The sequence below is a fragment of the Panthera leo genome, chromosome C1 (assembly GCF_018350215.1).
Source record: "Panthera leo isolate Ple1 chromosome C1, P.leo_Ple1_pat1.1, whole genome shotgun sequence".
NCBI classification, from domain to species: Eukaryota; Metazoa; Chordata; class Mammalia; order Carnivora; family Felidae; genus Panthera; species Panthera leo.
Genome location: NC_056686.1, coordinates 24497683 through 24520355, shown reverse-complemented (window position 1 = coordinate 24520355; position 22673 = coordinate 24497683). Strand labels below are relative to the sequence as shown.

The 22673-nt window shown below is 39.9% G+C and overlaps 1 protein-coding gene across 3 annotated transcripts in view; it reads right to left on the bottom strand.

Annotated features, from left to right (window-relative positions):
- Positions 1-216: 216 nt before the first annotated feature.
- Positions 217-22673, bottom strand: part of ZBTB8A (zinc finger and BTB domain containing 8A) — a 68866-nt gene continuing 46409 nt past the window's right edge. For 2 of the 3 annotated variants that reach the window (XM_042951874.1, XM_042951875.1), the window contains 4 exons: positions 18112-18162; positions 13967-14790; positions 9844-10013; positions 217-3484 (listed from right to left, as the gene is read on the bottom strand). In XM_042951874.1, coding sequence (XP_042807808.1) covers positions 3152-3484; positions 9844-10013; positions 13967-14790; positions 18112-18140 — 1356 coding nt within the window. In that variant the 5' untranslated portion in view covers positions 18141-18162 and the 3' untranslated portion in view covers positions 217-3151. The remainder of the gene's footprint in view (positions 3485-9843; positions 10014-13966; positions 14791-18111; positions 18163-22673) is intronic. The other variant, XM_042951876.1, reaches the window with a different exon arrangement.

The window sequence follows — 22673 nt, the reverse complement described above, 5'->3', positions numbered from 1 at the left end:
CTGAGCTCTTAAGTAACTGACACACCAAACTTTCTTCATCCATTAAGCAATGACTTGGTGGCATAAAAGCAGTAACGGTGCTTGTTTTGATTTCATTAGTCAAAAATACAGTGTTGAAAAATTTGTTCTTCAAAAGACATGCTAACTATAGAAGGAATATTGTACAGATGAAGGCTGTGAGTCTCAAAAAAAAAAAAAAAAAAAAAAAAAAGATGAAGGCTGTGAGCTGCTGCTCTAGGAGACCCTCTGATTACCAGTTTATCAGCACGGTGAGTAACAGAGGTAATGAAGTAAGACCGCAATGCTCAAAGGGAATTCAAAGAGTTCCCTGGTTCCAAGGTTTTCAGTACCGCACTGCTGAGCTCTGCAGAGGTGTCTGGTGAAAGGCTCACAGAGGGCTTTAGCAAGAGCAGCTCTGATTTTAGGGTTTCGCCCACCTTAAATGGTGGGCTTCTCTCTGCAACAATTCATTTGAAGAAAGGGTTTCTTGGGTTAAAAAAAAAAAAATCTTTTAAACCACCGATCTAGTCCATGTTGCCTCCTCCAGCCACTAGGCACGACTGCAGTATTGCTTTATTTTGCAACACTTCTTCCCATCGCCACACACTCTTGAGGACCACACAGTTAGAAAGGCATTCACCAGCTGATAAACAGCATTACTGTAAGAGCAAACTTTGTTCTAACCAACTCCCGCTATTTTGCTAATATGAAAAAAAAGAAAAAAACCGTTGGCATAAATTAAGCTTACATTAAGAGATTACACCCCTATGTAACATTTCCCCACATTTAAAAGCCAAAGACTTTTGTTTTCTCAGAAACCATTACTGGACAGTCTCACTCTGGGAAAGAACTGGTCTTTAAAGTCTTCGATACATATGATATGATAACTGGAGTTATTATTTACAACTTACAAATATGTCACAAATGTTTTTCTTTTAGGATACTAAAATGGTAGGATAGATGAGCTGTCTAGTTTGATGAGTCTGATGGCTGTTTTGTGGGGATAGCTTGTTGCTTGTTATAAACAATGAGAAAGCATTATTTCAGATAAGGTGCTGGTGGCACCGTGTCCAGTGGACTTTGCTGACATTCATGCTGATGTTCGCATGCAGAAGAGAACAGCATAAAAGAACATTTAGATCACAGACTAAAGTGCATTAGAGCATACACATGCAAGCACTAATCATCCTCATGAATAAAGCTCCCATCACTCATTTTTCCTCTTGGCTCCAAGGACTAAAAAATCAGATAATAATTTTAAAAGATGCTACCATCTGGTGAGACTAGAGGATGACAAGTGTTCCCTCCCTCATTTGGATACAACTTCATTGTTAAGACTCCTGATTCAGGAACAGTCATGTTGGGAGCACAATGAACTCAGTGCATACCATCCAGTCTTGAAGCGAATGGAAATTTACCGTCAGGGGAATCTTGAAAAAAGTCTCAGCATTAAGTACCATAAAACAAAAACAAATGGTTAGTCATCTATTTATAAAAAATGTTTTAGAAATTAACCATTTTAGCCCTCAACTTGTATCAAAGGACAATCACTAATGAAAGAATGAGAGAAAGAATAAAATGAAAAGGATCATATTGACATATGTTATGACATTTAGAAATACAGTATAATTTGATAGAGAGCCTCTCTCTATCAAAATTAAATCAGATCAAGCTTAATTGTAATAACTTGCAGTGACCTTTAGTAAGGTCAGGTTTTTTTGGCATTTAGATTTTATCTTCAGAACTAAAATAATGCTTCTCCAATTTAACTGTACGTTTAGAATGTTCCCTAATTCATACAGGGGAGGAGTTTAAACTCACCTTTGTTTCCTTGGGGAAAAGTTTGTTTTGAAAAATTACATAAACAAGATAAGTAAAAATGCTTAAAGCATTTAAGAGAAGAATTGGTTCAAATAGTGTTATATATAAAATTTACATATAAATAACCTGACATTAAAAACATGTCAAAAGACACTGTAGGGACATTACTGAGCACTCTTGGATAACTCTAGTTCAAGTTATTATATGTTGTTAGAGATTATTAAATTCTTTCATGCTTTCTGATAGGCTTCTTTTTCTAATTACTGCAGATTGGTGAGGTTTGACTTTAATTCTTTGCCATTTCCAGAGACAATACAGGGAGAGACAGTTGGAAGAGGGCTGTGTAAAATCAAAACCTGTCTGTCACAAGTCCCAAAGCTTAAACTTTCTGACCTTAATTTCGTCATTTGCAAATCAGAGGCAATTAATATTTACCTTGCTGATTAAGTGAGAAAATGTGTGAGACAGCACTTTAAAAACAATAGAGCAGAAAAATAAATGTTAGAAATCATTCTTAAGAACTGGTAACCTCCAATTTTCTTGTGTATCGTTTTTTTGTTGTTTTTTTCTCCTGTAGAGAGGAAGAGGATTACATTGTCAGATCTTCACAAACTACCTTGACTTTTAGGCAGTATTAGTTCCTGCTTTAGAAAATGAGGTCTGTATGTAATCTCTGGTCTGCCTCTACTTGAGGTTTTTGTTTTTTTAAAACAACACGGACTACGTAAGAGTAATTTTTAACTTCATGACAAAACATTCAAATATGAATCGTTTCAAACATTTTTGATTTGTCTTCTGCCATGATCCTAAAACAATATGTAGCATATTGGGATAATGATAGGTTGCTTTAGATCTGAAATTAATAGAAAGACTTATCAGTTCAGTCAGATTGGGTGCCAGACCCTTAAATGTGCTCTTACCTGGTTCCCTGTGAAAATTCAGTATTCATAGGTTGTGTTTTTGCAACACCTTGAAATTCTCTTACATAAGGTTTGGTTGTGGTAAATTTATTTAAAATATTTTCTTTGAGAAAAGTTTGCTAAGTAGATCTTCCAGTATTAAAAGGGGGAAAAAAAAAAGAGGATTAATTGTTCATCCATCATGCCAACTCAAGCTAGGTCTTCCTTTCCGGTGCAGCAACATATTTTAGGGCAACAAAGTTCAGAATGGATACAATGACCTGTTTGGAAAGCATGCAAGTTATATTAGGTCATTACTTTTAAGTCAGTCTGATAAATTTGTTAACCAGACTCTGACCATGGAAAGAGAGAGATACAGGAAGTCAATGTAAGTTGCATACACGCCACAGCTCTGTGGGGTCACACGTCAGCTACCTAATGTTGGGTTTTATTTCCTTTTCTTCTTCTTCTTCACTATCATCAACCTGTTGTATGACCAGATCAGCAGACCCATCCTCTACAATCTCCACGTATGATCTATTCTCATCTTCACTCAAGTGCCATCTGGAATCCTTATCTCCATCTGATGGGGACATAAGATGCTGTTCAGCTTCCAAATCAATGGGGAGGCTGTCTATGCCAACTTCAGCAAGGCACTCGTTACAGAGTCTGTAGCGCCTGGTTCCTTCCTGGACCACTTGCCCTGTTAGATCAGTCACGTGGCGTTTGCATTTTCTGCAGATTAGTTTGCATGCCTGGTGAATCTGTGTAGAGATTTAAATAGCGATAAAAAAAAGATTTTTCAAAAGCGGCATAGTTCGAGATCTTGGTACCAGTGCATAAACTTAAGATGTCCAAAACCAAGCATTAATATTAAAATTAACGTCTAATTATTAGAAAAAGATCACAGGTTTTGATAATAAACTGACGTCACAAATAAATACCAACTTTCTCTAAATGATGGCTATAACATTTTTATGATTAATATCACATGCTTAATAATTTCGCATATCCCTTAATCCAACAATATTTTGATATCTAAAGTAACAAGGGACACCTTCCAGAATAATAATAATTGCAAACACTAAATATATCACATGTACTATTCTAAGGACTTTATATACCTTAATTTTGGTGAGGGAGAAACCTCTTGTTTTGTGTGTTAATTTATTATTATCAGCTAGAGAAAGAAAAATACATTGTCCCAAATTTAAGTTTATCGAAACATTTTTTTAAAAAAGATTTTATCTTTGGGGCACCTGGGTGGCTCACTTGCTTGAGCATCTAACTCTTGATTTTGGCTCAGGTCATGACCCCAGGGTTGTAGGATTGAGCCCCACATCAGGCTCCACACTGAGCATGGAGCCTGCTTAAGATTCTTTCTTTCTTTCTCTCTCTCTCTCTCTCTCTCTCTCTCTCATTCTCTTTAAAATAGAATAAAAAATATACAGGGTGCCTGGTGGCTTAGTCGGTTAAGTGTCTGACTCTTGATTTTGGCCTAGGTGATGATCTCACAGTTTGGGAGAGATCAAGCCCCAAGTTGGGCTCTGCACTGACAGCATGGAGCCTGCTTGGGATTCTCTCTCCCTTCCTCTCTCTCTGCCCCTCCCCTGCTCGCTCATGCTCTGTCAAAATAAATAAATAAACTTAAAACAATAAAAAATAAATAAAACTGGGGCACCTGGGTGACTGAGTCAGTTAAGTGTCCGATTTCAGCTCAGGTCACAATCTCAACGTTTGTGAATTCAAGCCCCGCATCAGACTCTCTGCTATCAGTGCAGAGCCCGCTTTGGAGCCTCTGTCTCTCTCTCTTTCTCTGCCCATCCCCCACACTCTCTCAAAAATAAAAAATGAGACATTAAAAAAATATATATATATATATACATATACATACATATATGTGTGTATATGTGTGTGTGTGTGTGTGTGTGTGTGTGTGTGTGTATAAATTTTATCTTTAAGTAATCTCTACACCCAACGTGGGGCCCAAATCCACAACCTTGAGACCAAGAGTTGCATCCTCCACTGACTGAGCCAGCCAGGATACATATTTTTAGATAGAAGGATCTCTTGTCACTTCTATTAATGAAAGATCCTGTAGAAAGAGGACTAGACCAGGAACTGGAAGGCTTGGGTTCTAGCCCTGCTTTTGTCATTTATTAACCATGTATCTTGAAGCAAGTAACTGAAAACAATATAAACCTGCTTCCAGGGTGATAGTCAAAATATCTAACAACTAGCAAGGTAGAAGTACCACCCAAACAGAACAGAAGCCTGACAATCACAATGGACATTGGTCCAAACGACAACATATGTCAAAACAACACCGGCTGCTATGTGTCAGCCTATTTATTATCCCTGCTTCCTTCCTTAACAACTAGTGGGAATACAACTCGGGTTGTGAGAACCAAATGAGTTAATACGTGTGAAGTGCTTTAGAAAAAAGTTGTAGGGGCGCCTGGGTGGCACAGTCGGTTAAGCGTCCGACTTCAGCCAGGTCACGATCTCGCGGTCTGTGAGTTCGAGCCCCGCGTCAGGCTCTGGGCTGATGGCTCGGAGCCTGGAGCCTGTTTCCGATTCTGTGTCTCCCTCTCTCTCTGCCCCTCCCCCGTTCATGCTCTGTCTCTCTCTGTCCCAAAAATAAATTAAAAACGTTGAAAAAAAAAAAAAATTTTAGAAAAAAGTTGTAAGATGAGTAATTATATGATTATACTTATTAATAAACAGATTTCTTTCTTTCTTTCTTTCTTTCTTTCTTTTTCTTTCTTTCTTTCTTTCTTTCTTTCTTTTTTATTAATTTTTGAGAGAGAGAGGGTGCAAGTGAGTGGCAGAGAGAGATGGTGAGAGAATCCCACAAGAGGCAGAGAGGGAGAGAGAGAGAGAGAGAGGGAGAGAGAGAGAAGTGGGGCTCACCTGAAGCAGGACCTGAACTCACGAACCGTGAGATCATGACTTAAGACGAAGTCAGATGCTTAACTGACTAAGCCACCCACATGCTCTAAGTAACTTTCTTTAATAGCTGTCAGAGCAGAGATTATGGGTTCTACTCTAAAAATCACTATAATTAATTTCATAATGTTGAGTTAATATTTATGGCATATTCATTTAGATAAAATCAGAACACTATGGAAGTACACCACCAAACACAAATGGCCAAAAACCCCAAGAAAACTAATGCAATGTGGTAAAATATCTAAGAAAATGTATAGGACTACAACTCAGTATAGTTATTATTTTCTACTTAACTCCTGACATATTAATCAGTAAACATTGAAAGTACACAATTTGAGTGTACCTTTATTTCTCCTGAAATAGTAATGTTATGGGTATCATATGTGGTACTGTTTTTGTTAGAAAGTTCTGGCACAGATTCATGTTCATCCCCCATCCCTTCAATTCCAATATGATTATGAAGTCAAAGAAATTAAATAAAACATTATGTTAAAATTGAATATATCATCATGAATTAATTTTTTTAACTTTTTTTTTTTTAATGTTTTTATTTATTTTTGAGACAGAGAGAGAGACAGAGCACCAGCTGGGGAGGGGCAGAGAGAGAGGGAGACACAGAAGACACAGAACCCGAAGCAGGCTCCAGGCTCCGAGCTGTGAGCACAGAGCCCTACGCGGGGCTCAAATCCACGAACTGTGAGATCATGACCTGAGCCGAAGTCGGACACTTAACCAACTGAGCCACCCAGGTTCCCCATGGATTCATTATTTTAAAAACATGTATCTTCCAGCTCTGTCCACTGAAATAATCTTTTTTTTTTTAAATGTTTATTTATTTTTGAGAGAGAGAACGAGCAGAGGAGGGGCAGAGGGAGAGGGGGACAGAGGATCTGAAGTGGGCTCTGCACTGACAGCAGTGAGACCAACGTAGGGCTCGAACTCACGTACTGTGAGATCATGACCTGAGCTGAAGTCAGACACTCAGCCCACTGAGCCACCACAGTGCCCCTGTCCACTGAAATAATCTAAGGGGAATGACACCATAGTAACAATGAGCACCCCAGGTGTCCAAAGTTTGGTTTCTAATTTCATTCCCCATTAAAAGGAACCACAGGTCTTTTGAGAATTGGCTGATTCCAGTTTTGTGACAGGGAAAATACAAGGTGAGCCTAGGGAAATTTGGGGGCCAGAGAATAAGGCCACCTTGAATATTTAATGGACTTATGACAAAGGGACACAAGAACCAGTTTCAAGTCGTCCAACTGGACAAAACTGAAAATTTAAGTATCAAAAAGAATAATAATTGTTGTGGTCCCAAACACAATGAACCAATGGAAATTCATGAGACTGTATGTTATTTAGAAAAAAAATAAAGCCAGAAAAAACTCATATTACCATTTGAAACTGCTATTTAATCAACTCTTTATTTTGAAAATTGATAATTAAAGGGAAAGAATTAAATATTTATCCTGTTTCTCCTGTAGTAACTGTATGTCAAAGTAACCAAGGAGTTCCAGGTGATGAGGGAAGGTTTTACTTTATAGAATTCTGGCTAATAATGTAGAAGAAATGATAAAATCAGTAAATCATACCACAAGTAAAATTAATAATTTGGGCAGAGTTTATCAACTGCTGTTAATCTCATTAAATGAATGCTTGATGAAGAAATGGATATAGCATAATGCCAAAATAGTTCCACATAGAGTCCTTTCTAATCACGTGGTGGCATCTTTAACTGCACAACGGTGGGATCATGGTATCATTACCTAGCTTAATGACCAATCTTTTTTTTTTTTAATTTTTTTTAACGTTTATTTATTTTTGAGACAGAGAGAGACAGAGCATGAATGGGGGAGGGGCAGAGAGAGAGGGAGACACAGAATCGGAAGCAGGCTCCAGGCTCTGAGCTGTCAGCCCAGAGCCCCACGCGAGGCTCGAACTCACGGACGGGAGATCGTGACCTGAGCCGAAGTCGGACGCTTAACCGACTGAGCCACCCAGGCGCCCCTCTTTTTTTTTTTTCTAAATTTTTTTTAACGTTTATTTATTTTTGAGACAGAGAGAGACACAGTATGAATGGGGGAGGGGCAGAGAGAGAGGGAGACACAGAATGCGAAGCAGGCTCCAGGCTCCAAGCTGTCAATACAGAGCCGGACGCGGGGCTCGAACTCACGGACCGCGAGATCATGACCTGAGCCGAAGTCTGACGCTCAACCAACTGAGCCACCCAGGTGCCCCGGAAAGTATTTTTCTTGAATCCATTAAGACTTTAGATAAAAATTCTAGTTTATAGAAAATGCAGCGGGGAGAGAGGAACAAACTAAATGACACCATGTGGAAGCAAGCGGAGAAATCAAGAGGTAGGTTATTTTATAAAACAATTATCTTGATATCTCAAGTAAGTCAGTGTTATGGAAATAAAAAGGGTGGCTGAGAGTACTATGCTCTCTTAAAAACATATTTAAGGGACTTAACAGTGAGATCCCTGGGTCCTGAATTGGATACTGGCTTGGAAAAACCAGCTATAAAAGGTATTGGGAGACTACAGGGAAATGCGAAATTGAACTGGATGTCAGATAAAAGTTTACCGAGATGGAAAGGTAGATTATTCACGAAAGAGAGCAGGCTACAAAATATCACAAGTAGTATGATCTAATTTAGTTAGAAACAACCCATATATATGCATGTGATAAAGTGTTAAGAAAGGTATATTTCGGTGGTGAAAATAAAGTATTTTATTTTTCTTATTTTTACTTTGTTTAATACTTTTTCATTGCTTTAAATAATAAAAGGTTGTTTTTAATTTTAAAAAACCAGCTTCATAAGGTTAATGAAGGTAGAGATTTTGTCTGTTTTGCTCACTCACTGCTGGATACCTAGCACTGAGAAAAGGGGCTGGCGCATAGGTGCTCAGTATGTATTTGCTGACTAACTATAAAGCAATACATGAAGAAATTGCCTTAAGTGACCCACTGTCCTTTATTTATTATTTTTATTTATTTATTTATTTATTTATTTATTTATTTATTTATTTATTTTAACGTTTATTTAGTTTTGAGACAGAGAGAGCATGAACGGGGGAGGGTCAGAGAGAGAGAGAGGGAGACACAGAATCTGAAACAGGCTCCAGGTTCTGAGCTGTCAGCACAGAGCCCGACGCGGGGCTTGAACTCACGAACCGCGAGATCATGACCTGAGCCAAAGTCGGTATTTATTATTTTTTAAACTTTATTTATTTATTTTGAGCGAGGGAGAGAGAGAGTGAGCACAGGGGAGAGGCAGAAAGAGAGGGAGAGAATCCCAAGCAGGGTCTGTGCTGTCAGCCCAGAGCCCAATTTGGGGCTCAATCTCACAAACTGTGAGATCATGACCTGAGCCAAAATCCAGTTGGATACTTAACCAACTGAGGCACTCAGGTGCCCCAATCCACTGTCCTTTAAAGCTAAAAGGAGATCATATAAATGGAATAAAAGTGTGAGTAATACAACAGACTTTGGAAAACATTCTTGCCTCAAGATGAACAGCAGAGTAATTTTCCAATGTCCTTACCTTATTAACCCACCAGAGCACTGAACAGCAAATTCCCTGAGATTTCTGACTGCTGACAATCCTGTCCCTGGCTGGAAGTGGCTCAATCTCCCACCTTGCTCCCTTCCTTGAGGAGACTACAGATAAACTAGAGAGAGACTAAAAAGGGAGTATAGTGGACAGAGGTTGAACAGTAGAAACTAGACTGAGATCCTTTCAGAAAAGGATTCGAGAACCACTAGCAGAGGCTGAGTACCTGAAGTAGTGACTCTGACCTAGACATTCAAATATCTTTGGTTTACATTGTCTTCGGCTCTTGAAAAGACCAGTATACAAAAACATATTAGATTTTAAATGAATTATAATATATATTCCAAAAAATAAATAAAAAGCAAAAAAGTAAAATGGATACTCAAAAGAATATCTCTTACTTCAAGGTCTCAAAGGAGAATAAAAAAATGTATATATATTATATATTAAATTATGCATCACGTGTAAAGGAAAACCATTAAGTTGGAAACATTTCCAATATGGTAGAGTTGTATGAAAAGATTTCCCGCAGTAAATGAGATTTAGTAAATCCTAAAGCAGGTAAATGCACACATTTCTTAAGAAGTAAGATGATGAAAAATTATATACATACTGTTCGGAAATGGCTACTTAGATGGTCCAGCCTGCTAAATCTTTTCCCACAAGCTTGACACGGATAGGGCCTTTCTCCCGTATGGCAGCGAAGGTGGCGCTTGAGGTCTGCTTTCCGCTTCACCACGTGTGTGCAGTACGGGCACTTGAACCGCATCCTGGGCAGATCATCTGTCAGGAGACAGTTTGATTAAATTACTGGAAAGTTCATCATAACAATTGTATAACACGAAGAATCCCAAAGGAGTTGGTGAGTCCCGTCTTCGAAAGGCAGGAGAAAAGGAGAAGGAAGAAATTGCATTTATGTCTTTTATTTATTTTTCCTTTTTTTTAATGTTAATTTTTTTATTTTGAGAGAGAGAGAGAGTGCAAGCAAGCAGGGGAGAGGCAGAGGGAGAGGGAGAGAGAGAATCTCAAGCAGGCTCCACACTCAGCACGGAGCTGGACTCGGGGCTCTATCCCACGACCCTGGGATCGTGACCTGAACGGAAATCAGGAGTCAGTGGGCCGCTTCACTGAACCATCCAGGCGCCCCAAGAAAGAAATTTTATTAAGACTAGATCATTAATGTGATCCTGAGTCCAGAACTGTAACTTCAGTATTTGATATATTTACAAAGTCAGGGTTAACTGACTCTCACCCTTATCTTTCTACTCAGTGTTGTAGAGTCACTAGATTTGAAATGTCAAAAGGTAGTGCTGGATTTTAAAACTGGAGATACAATCCGAAGTAAAAGTATTTAATATTATAGCTTTTAAGTGACTTTTTTATTTACCTATTTTTTTTTAATTTTTTTCTTTAACGTTTATTTATTTTTAAGACAGAGAGAGACAGAGCATGAACGGGGGAGGGGCAGAGAGAGAGGGAGACACAGAATCGGAAGCAGGCTCCAGGCTCCGAGCCATCAGCCCAGAGCCCGACGCGGGGCTCGAACTCAGGGAGCGCGAGATCGTGACCTGAGCTGAAGTCAGACGCTTAACCGACTGCGCCACCCAGGCGCCCCATTTATTTACCTATTTTTATCCTCTTGCCTTTTCTTTTCATACAGTTGTAGTACTTTTAAAGGTGAAAAAATGACAAGGATATTTAATTTTTTGTTTTAAAACTCATGTATTCAAAAGAAAAACGTAAAAAAAGGGCGCCTGGGTGGCTCAGTCGGTTAAGCATCTCACTTCAGCTCAGGTCATGATCTCACAGTTTGTGGGCTTGAGCCCTGTGTTGGGTTCTGTCCTGATGGCTCAGAGCCTGGAGCCTGCTTTGGATTCTGTGTCTCCCCCTCTCTGTCCCTCCCCTGCTGGCACTCTGTCTCTGTCTCTCTCTCTTAAAAAAAAAAAAATATATTAAAAAAAAATTTTTTTTAATAAAACTGTATTCACGGGGTGCCTGGATGGCTTAGTCAGTACAGCATGCAACTCTTGATCTCGGGGTCATGAGTTCAAGCCCCATGTGGGGCATAGAGATTACTAAAAGCAAAACAAAACAAAACAAAAACATATATATACATATATATAAACTTAAAAAAATAAATAAAACTCATATGTATTCAAGATGTTAGTTATGATTGGAGGCAAATTTCATCAATTTAATAGCTGTTAAATTCAGCTGTTCATTACTGAAGTTAGGTTAACATAGCCTAGAATTACAGAAGTACAGAGCATAAACAGAGAAAAGATCAGTCTTTTGCTGTTTTAAAACTCAATAGAGATTTCTCATTTTTGCTCTGTTACCAGTATGCCTTGGTCAATGGTCAGAGCTCAGCAGGACTTTTAGTAAGCTCTGTAATAGGATATAATTTCATGTCTTTTCAGGTTAGTACTACAGAAAAACGTGGTTAGTAAAGATCAATCCGGTTGCCTATTATTTTTTTTTAATGTTTCTTTTCGAGAGAAAGCGGGCGAGCAGGGGAGGGGCAGAGAGAAGGGGTCAGAGGATCAGAAGCGGGCTCTGCACTGGCAGCAGTGAGCCCAATGCAGGGCTTGAACTCAGGAACCTTGAGATCGTGACCTGAGCCAGTCAGACGTTCAACCAACAGAGCCACCCAGGAGCCCCTTGGTTGCCTATTATTTTAAGGTATCTTATCTACAACTGAATTGTTTGTTTTTTTTTTTTAAGTTTATTTATGTATTTAGAGAAAGAATGTGCATGTGAGTGAGCATGGGGGAGAGGCAGAGACAAAGGGACAGAGAATCTCAAGCAGGCTCCGTGTTGTCAGCATTGAACCTGATGATGCAGGGCTGGAACCCACGAACCGTGAGAAAATGACCTGAGCTGAAATCAAGAGTCGGATGCTTAACCACTGAGCCACCCAAGCACCCACAACCGAATTATTTTTAAAAATTTATGTGACAACCCAGGAAATGTGAATACTGACTGGCTATTTACTGATGTTAAGAAACTGTTAATTTTGTTTAGGTACAATTATGGTATTGTAGTGGGTTTTTTTAAAAGACTATATTTTAGGGACACTTTCTGAAATATTTACAGATGAAAACTTACGATGTGTTATATTTGCTTAAAAATAATAAAGGGAGGGATGCTTAGGTGGCTTAGTCAGTTAAGTGTCTGGCTCTTGATTTCGGCTCAGGTCATGATCTCATGGTTTGTGAGATCAAGTCCTGCATTAGAGCCTGCTTGAGATTCTCTCTCTCCCTCTCTCTCTGCCTCACCCCCACTCATGCTTTGTCTCTCTCTCGCTCTCAAAATAAATAAACTTAAAAAAATAATAATAAAGGGGGGGGTGAGAAGTAGTGATACAGATGAAACAAGATTGACCATGAGTCGGAAGTTGTTCAAACTGGGTAATGGGGTACATGGAGGTGAATTATGCTATTCTCTTTACTTTTTTATATGTTTGAAATTTTCCTAAATTAAAAAAAAAATTAAATATATAATCTGAATCTTAAAATCAGTAGGAGTTTCATCTTATGATTTTCCTTTAAATTCACATGTAAGGGGCGCCTGGGTGGCTCAGTCGGTTAGGCGTCTGACTTCGGCTCAGGTCATGATCTCGCGGTCCGTGAGTTCGAGCCCCGCGTCGGGCTCTGTGCTGACAGCTCAGAGCCTGGAACCTGTTTCAGATTCTGTGTCTCCCTCTCTCTGACCCTCCCCCGTTCATGCTCTGTCTCTCTCTGTCTCAAAAAAAATAAACGTTAAAAAAAAAAAAATTTAAATTCACATGTAAACTATTAAGCAAATTTGCTACTTGATTAATTAATTTGCTGCCTGATTATGACATGCATTTCTGGGGCACCTGGGTGGCTCAGTCAGTTGAGCTTCTGACTTTGGCTCGGGTCATGATCCCACAGTTCATGGGTTCGAGCCCCACGTCGAGCTCTGTGCTGACAGCTCAGAGCCTGGAACCTGCTTCTGATTCTGTGTCCCTCTCTCTGTGTCCCTCCCTTACTCACAGTCTGTCTCTCTCTCTCAAAAACAAATAAACATAAAAAAAAATGACATGCATTTCTAATCCCTGTTCTCTATGGCAGGGAGGGGAGAATTACTGAAACCAACAACCTACATAATAATCTTTCTGCATTTTACTACTATCATAAAAATGAGATGTCTCATATTATTGTTGCATATAGGATTACAGTGTCAATGTTATGGGTTGTGTGTTAAGTTTTTTTTTTTTTAATTATGTATTTATATCTCAATAAAATCAGATGTAGTTTCATTTCTGGTAGGTCTTGGGTCTGTGAACCTTTGTAAGTTCACATGGTTGCTCTGTTTAACTTTTCTCTATAAAAGTACTCCTCCCGAGTGAATACTCAGAAAAAAAATAACCTATTTAAAGTGGCCCCTTAGGGATTTAAACCATTTAGAAGACAGCTTTAAACACTTAACAGTGATCTAATCATCTGTTGACACAGGTTTGGAAATCTTGGGCTTTGCACCTCAGAAGTCTGTTAAGTTTTGACTATTCTCAAATTTAGCTAATATTATTTTTAGTTAAAAATTTAAATTTATGTCTTATACAGTAAATTTCATTAGAGAAGTAGGACTTAAAAAAAAATCTCTTGGTATAACTGCCTGCAACACTTCAAAGTAAGGGCATGTTGAGATAGGACTGATTTGTATAGGAGTCTTAGAAACTCATTGAGAGGACTGATGCTTTTTTGGGGTACCTGGAAAGCTTCTGGATGTGACATCAGATCCTGGACCATACGGATAGCCAACAGGAGTAGAGTCCATGTCAGCATCAACTTGTGCTTGTTCTTCTGACTGGGAAATGTGGCCGGAAGAATCCGATGTCCGAGCTTCTCGTTTGCTAGACTTATAATGAGCAACTTCAGAAGGCTGTGACAACCTCCAATGTTTGGACTTTTTAATGGAATCTTTCCTTTGTTCGTGCTTGGCCAAAGGTTGTTGGGTGTTCCTTTGGGAGGCTGGATGGTAACTATACTTGCTCCAAGATTTCCCACTTATTATACCCGTTCCTTGATCTGGGCTTAGGTGAGAATGTGGAGAACCGCTTTCTTCTTGCCAGCTACCACTATAAAAGGAGGAACGTTCTATACCGTTAGAATTAGCATCTTTATCGGAGAGACTGAAATAGCGATCTTTTTCTTTCTCGCTAATGTCTAGTGAAGATTTAATAAAGGTCTTACATACACTAATGACATCAGTCATCTGAAGGAAGCTAGCAGCTGACATCACTTCTATGACATTCTGACCAGTAAGAGAGAGTTTGCCGGAATAGACGAAGTCCAGGATAACCGTAAAAGTGTCGGGGGAGAAAGCCTGAAATGTAGCTGTAGTGGGTTGACTGGTCTCCTTTGAATTCTGAGAAAGAAGCATTTTGAAATAGCCACTGCTAGCAAATAATACATTTCGATGCGCTTTGAAGACCTTCCCTTCAACCAGAATGCTGCAATCACAAAAGACATCTTGCCTGCGCTGCTCGTTCAGTTGTTGCAGGAGGTGGGACTGGTGAGAGGAGATCTCCATGCTGGAGGGAAAAAGACACGTGGTTAACCAAAATGACACAGGCAACTGAAATAGCCATCAGAAACCTCTCTCTTGTTTCCACTGAAAAACACTTTCTTAGAGAATACAGTCTCCAAAACACAGGAGATTACTTAGTACTGTACTATTAGTTACGTGATTCGGGGACAATTATTTGTTCAGTCACCAACCTTTACTGAGTATCCTCTATGAATCAGGCTTTCTGCTATGTGCTGAACTGAACAGGCTTGCTTCCTGGGTTCATGCAGTGTTCAGTCTAGAGGGGGACCAGGAACTAAGCAAACACTCACGTGAAGTCACAAATGACTTGCCAAGGGCAAAGACAGAAAGACAATGTTGTGAGTAGAAGAGTAAGTCAGTCGAGATTGGGATGGAGAGGGTTGGGAACCCTCTCCCTGAGAAGTAATCTTTAGGCTGGGACCTCAAAGGTGAACAGGAATTAGCCAGGGGAAGAATGAGGGGAAAGATTACAGCTTCCAGCAAAATGGTGATCTATGGGCTCGGGTTTTGATAAGTAACAAGTAGGAACCCTCTAAGGACCACGACCTCAATGAAGAAAGACTAGTAAACTTTGCCCATAAATCCCTGGCAAAAAAACAAAGAAAGTTTGTCTTTGTGGGACTGAGGGGAAAAAAAAGTACCTAGGTGAGATATCAAACCTTTTGCTTTTTAATTATTTTTAATGTTTGAGAGACAGAGAGCAGGGGAAGGGAAGAGAGAAAAGACAGACACAGAATCCAAAGCAGGCTCCAGGCTCTGAGGTGTCAGCACAGAGCCCGATGCAGGGCTCAAACTCACGAACCTCGAGATCATGACCTAAATCCAAGTCAGACATTTAACCAACTGAGCCACCCAGGCACCCCCAATCCTTTGCTTTTTGAGGTTCTGGAATCCAAATTGATTTTACCTGTTTGGTGTGGCAAACCACAAGGTGAAATTTTAATGTGAAAATTAGTCCTGGGCTGGTAGGGCCCGTTGGGCGCCTGGCAGAAGTAAATGCAAAACCGCTCAGGAGGGGTGCTCTCAGGAACCAAGCCAGGCGGGAAGTAAGCTCTGCTTATGCTGAACTCAAAGTCATTCCCTTCTTCATATAAAGTGGATAGTGTCCAATCTTGGATCGTCATGGTGCCTAATACCTCTTATCTTAAAAAGAAACAAGCAAACAAAACCTCCCTTGGTTTCACAATCCACCTCTGGCTACTACTCATTTCTCTATAATGGTTTTAAATTTTAAGTAAACTCTACACCACACATGGGGCTCGAACCCATGACCCTGCGATCAAGAGTCGTATGCCCTACTGGCTGAGCCAGCCAGGCGCCCCAGGTTACTACTCATTTCCCTGCTCCCTTCACACAAAATTCATTGAAAGCGTGTTTTGGTTTGCTCTTTTCACTTGCCATCTTCACTTCTGTTCTCTATCAGGTTTCATCCCGATCCATCAAAATCATTTTTAAAAAGCTCATTAGTAACTTGCATGTCAAATCCAATGGTCATTCCTTTGTCCTCATTTTACTGAGGCAGTGGGTCCTTCTCTTCATCCTCAAACACTTTCTTCACTTGATGCTGGGACACCAACTCCTCCATGGTTCTTCTCCTATCAGCCACTCCTGAGTCTCCTTTGCTGGGTGTTCATTTTCCTAATCTCTCAGTGCTGGGGGATTCCGGACATGCTACCCTAAAATATGGCACCTTGGTGTATTGAATATTTTGAACTAAAGAAGTTTGGGAAAACAGCAGAAGCAGAAAGGTCACTCTGACAGCCCCCTCCCTTCTCCCCTGCAACTAAAATAACCCTACTATGAGAGGTGCCCTCCCTATACCCAGAAGAAAGAGATTCCTTATCTCAGAAAACAAAGGGATGCTGAAAAGAATGTGAACAAACAGGCTTTGGTGAGTTCCCCCCACCCCTTACTAAATTTATCTCCTACTCCTTGACCTACCATATTCCTCTATGACTGTCCTGTCCGCTCTTCATCCAACCTAGCATAAAAATATACTCAGTGTCTGTTTCTTCCGGTCTTCATTTCCTTATGAAGGCTTCTGGGTCATGTAAAACTTATATTAAGTAATTTGTTTGTGTTCCTCGTGTTAATTTGCTTTTGTCCGTTTAACTTCCAGACCCAGCCGGGAAGACGGTCAAGGAAAAATTTTCCTCCCCTACAGCTGGAAGGTCCCAGGCCTCAGGGCTCAGACCTCTTCTCTACTTAACACTATTCCCTGGGTGAGCCCATCTGGTCTCATAGTTTTAAATACCATCTTTGAGCTTATGACTCACAAAAAAGCCTCCAAAGCCCCCCCCCCCCCCCCCCCCCCCCCCCCGCATCCAGCTTCAAAGTTATGACCTCAAAGGCCCTGCGTGATGGGCACCTCTCGCGTCCAGGTGTCTCTCTGCCCTCATCTGCTCTGCCCTGTCCCTCACATGCCACATTCCAGCTACACAGGCCTCTGCCCATTCCTGAACATTCAAGGCATGTTCCTGCCGTGCAGCCCTTGTCTTGGCCATTCTATCTGCTTGGGAATTCTTCTCCCAGATATACACATAGCTCACATTCTCACATTTTCAGGTCTCTTTTCAAATGTCACCTTATCAGAGATCTTTCCTTTACCATCCTATATAATCACTCCCTTCTGTTCTCTGTCCCCTTGTTTACTGTTTTCTCCTACTAGAATTTAAGGTAAGAGAGCAGAGACTTGGCCTGCTTTACTTATGTATCCCCAGCTCCACACGATACGTGCTCAATCAGTGTTGCTGAATGAATGAATCAAAAATGTTAAAACATACAAGGGAATCATTCTCTATAAAGAAGAAGCAGCAGGTGGAACAAACAGGAGAATAGGAACACCAACAATTTTAGAAAATAAAAACCCAAGAGACTATTAAACAAGCACGTTTAAGACGGTCGAAGAGATAAAAGAGAATAAAAAGTAGCAAATAGTCATGAGCATAGACGCTAAAGCCGGGTAGCTGGATTTGGAATTCTGGCTCCACTTAATAGCTGTATGAACCCAGGCAATTTATTTAACCTCTGTATCCATTTCCTTACCTGTAAAATGGAACAAGAAATAGCACTTCTTTCATAGGATTATTGTGAGGATTGAATGAGCTGAGGTACACAGAGCACTCAAAATTATATGTTGGACATGTAAAACGTACTTCATAAATGTTAGCCGTTCTCCTTTTACTTTTATTATTATCCACAAAAAAAGAAACCAGTGGGGGGAGGGGCGGGAAGAAGAGGTAGGTTTGAGGGGGAACCAAATGGATTTAATATATGAAAAATATAATCAATGAAATTAAAACACCTCATGTTGCAAGATAGCGGTTGCCCCATCTCCAGCCTGATGTCCACATTCCTGGCAGGGAGAGGAAAAGACAAAAGACAATTACCAGCCCAGTTTGTCTTCTTTTTTTAATCGGGGCAGGGGCTGTGTGGAATGGCTTTCCTGGATGCCTCACCCAGGGGACTTACACTTGCAACTCAATGGCCAGAGCCCTGTCACTCCCATTAACGGTATATATCAATTACTACTTCTCATTTCTGTCAGAACTTAGTATTATACTTTTTAATTTTGTCAATCTTTCAAATATGCAATGGTATGTCATTGCTCTCATTTGTGTGGATCGTACAATTAATGTTTATTGACTGTGATTCGGAGAATTTCTTGCTCATTACAGTGCTGTTAACTAACACTGTATAACAACTAACTACAAAAAACAATGTCATACGATAAGTATTTATTTAGCTCACATGCCTATGGGTTGGCTAATTTAGGCTGGACTTGTTAGGGCAGCTCTTTGATCTCGCCTGGGTCCACTCACATACCTAGGAGTTAGCTGATGCAGGCAGCTTGTCCAGGTTAGTCGTGTTATTACATGGTCTCATACCTTCCTCCTGGAACCAGTTGGCTGGCTTGGCCAATTTCATCTCGTGATAATGGCAAAGGTACAAAAGACCAAGTGGAAATATATGAGACCTCTTATGGCTTAGGCTTGCAAGTGGCACACTGTTACATCTACCATATTCTAATAGTCTAAAGCAAATGGCATGGCCAAATCTAAAGTCAAGGGAAGAAATATCTCCTGCTGCGTGAGTGGGAAGAACTGTGAAGTCCCACAACAAAGGGTGTGAATATTGGCAGGGGATGATGAACAGGGGCAATAATGCTGTCTACACAATAACCTTTCTTATTTTTCAAGTTGGGTTGTCTTTTTTAAATTTATTTATAGATATCCTTTAAATAGCCAACATACTAATCCTTCATCAGTTATATGCTTTGCAAGTATCTTCTCCCAGTCTGTGGTTTGACTTTTTAACTTCACTTAAGGTGGTTTTCATTAAAAAGAAGCTTTTAGGGGCACCTGGGTGGCTCAGTCAGTTAAGCGTCTCTTAATTTCGGCTCAGGTCATGATCTCACAGCTCATGGGTTCGAGCCCCGAGTCGGGCTCCACGCTGATAGTGCAATCCTGCGTGGGATTCTCTCTCTCTCTTTCTGTCCCTCCCATGCATGCTCTCTCTAAAAAAAAAAAAAAAAAAAAAAAAAAAAAAAAATTCCTGTTTCAAGGACATAAAGATATTTTTTAAAGTTCTGTTTTTCACTTTTAAGGCTTTAATCTACTATTTATTTTGCATGTGGTATTCTAATTTTTTTCATTCAGGTAACCACTTTTTCTGGCACTATTTATTGAATAGTCTATCCTTTCCCCATTAATTTGTAATACTATGTCTGTTATACATTTAGTTTACATAAATTCATGGATCTATTTCTGAGCTCTTTGTTCAGTTCAGTTGGTCTATTTGTCTATCTCTGCAGTAATATTTCACAGCATTAATTGCCAAAACTTTAAAATGAATTCCCCCATCTAATTCATCAAATAACATTAAAAAGAAGTGTCTCTTTCTACTTCCATATAAATATTAGGGTAAGTTTATCAAGTTTCACTAAAAAAAAAAAATCCTATAGGCATTTATTTTGGAATTGAATTTATAGTTTATGGGAAAACTCACATCTTTATGATATTGAGTCTTATCATCCAGGAACATAGTATAATTCTCCATTTATTTAGGCCTTTTTTTGTATTCTTCAGTAATGTTTCCTTCTTTTTTTTTTTTTAATGTTTATTTATTTTTGAGAGACAGAGAAAGAGAGAGCAAGCAGGGGAGGGGAGGGGAAGAAAGAGAGGGAGACACAGAATCTGAAGCAGGCTCCAGGCTCTGAGCTGTCAGCACAGAGCCCGACTCAGGGCTTGAATTCACGAACCGTGAGATTATGACCTGAGCCAAAGTCGAACGCTTAACCGATTGAGTCACCCGGGAGCTCCCCCTTATTTTCTTTATTAAGATCTTGCATATTTTTGTTAGATTTATTTATATTGACGAATGGAAATGCTCCTAAAATTTCAGCATTAAGACTGAGGTTTAGTATAGGTGTTTGATGGTTACCCTTTTGTTTCCAACTTGCTAAAAATTTTTATCATAAATGAGTGCTAAATTTTATTAAATGCATATGTGGTATTTACATGCTTTTTTCTTTCTTAATCTGTATAGTAGTTTCCTGGAGCTATTGTAATAAAGTACCATAAACTGGGTGACTTAACACAACAGAAGTTTATTATCTTGCAGTCTGGATGCTGGATATCTAAAACCAGGTGTCAGCAGCGTCATGCTCCCTCTGAAACCTGTGAGGGAGGAATCCTTCTTTGCTTCTTCCTAGTGTCTAGTGACCCCAGGAGTTCTTTGGTTTGTGGCACCAAAACCCTAATCTGTTTCCATCTTCACACGGCTGTCTTTTCCCTGTGTCTCTGTGTCTTCACAAGGAGCTCTCTCCTTGTATCTTCACAATGTCTTCTTATAAGGACATTAGTTATTTTCTACAGCCATTTAAAAAAAAAATTTTTTTTTTTTAACGTTTATTTATTTTTGAGACAGAGAGAGACAGAGCATGAACAGGGGAGGGGCAGAGAGAAAGGGAGACACAGAATCTGAAACAGGCTCCAGGCTCTGAGCTGTCAGCACAGAGCCCGACGCGGGGCTTGAACTCACGGGCCGTGAGATCATGACCTGAGCCGAAGTCAGACGCTTAACCGACCAAGCCACCCAGGCGCCCCTACAGCCATTTTTTAAAAGTAAGCGCTAGGCTTGACATGGGGTTTGAACTCACAACCCCGAGATCAAGAGTCACATGCTCTACCGACTGAGCCAGCCAGGAGCCCCAGACATTAGTCCTTTTCTTTTTTTTATTAAAAAAAATTTTTTTTAATGTTTATTTTTGAGAGGGAGAGACACACACAGAGCATGAGCGGGGAGAGGGGCAGAGAATCTGAAGCAGGCTCCAGGCTCTGATCTGGAGCGAAAGGACACAAAAGGACATTAGTCATTTAGGCTTAAGGGCCCATCCTACTCCAATATGACCTCATCTTAACTGATTACCTGTGCAACAACTGTATTTCCAAATAAGGTACTGCAGGTTGGCACTTAGACATATCTTTTGGGGGGAACACAATTCAAGCCACAACAATCATTAGTATATTACATTTTCTGGGTGTTGAATTATCTTTGCATTCCTGAGATACTTTAACCCAGTCTTTACTTTTGTTCTTCTACCGAATCAGAGACTTTTGAAAAGACAGATTTTCTGCTTTTTCAGCATAGTCTCCAATAATACTAAGTGAACTTAGTGGGTTGAATACTGTCCCCTCAAAATTCATGTCTACTTGAAAAAAAAAAAAAAAAAAAACAATTCATGTCTACCTGGAACCTCAGAATATAACCTTGTTTGGAAATAGGGTCTTTGCAGAAATAATTGGTTAAGACAAGGTCACTGGATTAGGGTCTCCTGTCCTTATAAGAAGAGGAGAGGACACATAAATACAAAGAAGAAGAAAAAAAACCTTGTGAAATAACAGGTGGAGACTGGAGTCATGCAATACCAGTCAAGAAACACCTCCCCCAGAGGCTGGAGGGAGTCTCCTCTAGAGCCTTCAGAGGGAACACCTTGATTTCTGACTTCCAGCCTCCAGAACTGAGAGAATACATTTTGGTTGTTTTAAGCAACCCAGTTTGAGGTACTTCGTTATAGCAGCCCTAGGTGATCAGCACACACTGCATGAAATTGCCAGGATTTAACCATTCTGACCAATAAAAATAGTAATTTCATATAGTGGATCTAAACTCTTGATTTTAAATGAACTGCTGAAAGGGAAAATATTTATTTCTGCATTAACAGAAGAAGCTGCAGCCCTTTAAAAGCTGTGATTTTAGGGGGGCCCGGGTAGCTCAGTTGGTTAAGTGTCTGACTTTGGCTCAGATCGTGATCTCTCAGTCCATGGGTTCGAGCCCTGTGTCAGGCTCTGGGTTGACAGCTCAGAGCCTGGAGCTGCTTCGGATTCTGTGTCTCCCTCGCTCTCTGTCCCTCCCCCACTTGCACTCTGTCTCTCTGTCTCTCAAAAAATGAATGTTAGAAAAAAAAATTTTAATAAAAAAAATTTAAAAATAAAAGCTGTGATTTTAATTCTTTCAGTGATGTTTTCGTTTACCAGTCTGTTATACAACTTCCTTTCCATTTACTCATTATTCTATTCTGACTTCTCCCTCTTCTCATTTTTCTGGCAATTGCTTCCCACAACTTTTCTTGAGAGGATCACCCCTTCATCTCTTTCAGTTCTTATGGTTTGGGAGATATTGACTTGACTCATCACTCCAGAGCTCAACCTGTGACCTAGACCTGACAAATCAGGGCACTGCATTCCCATGGCCAGTTACTGGCTTGAGGATGGACACACCAAGCAAAGCAAGGAAAGGAGGTTCAATCAAAGTGAATCCTAAAATTTTTACTGGAGCAACTGGAAAGAAGACCACTCCCATGAG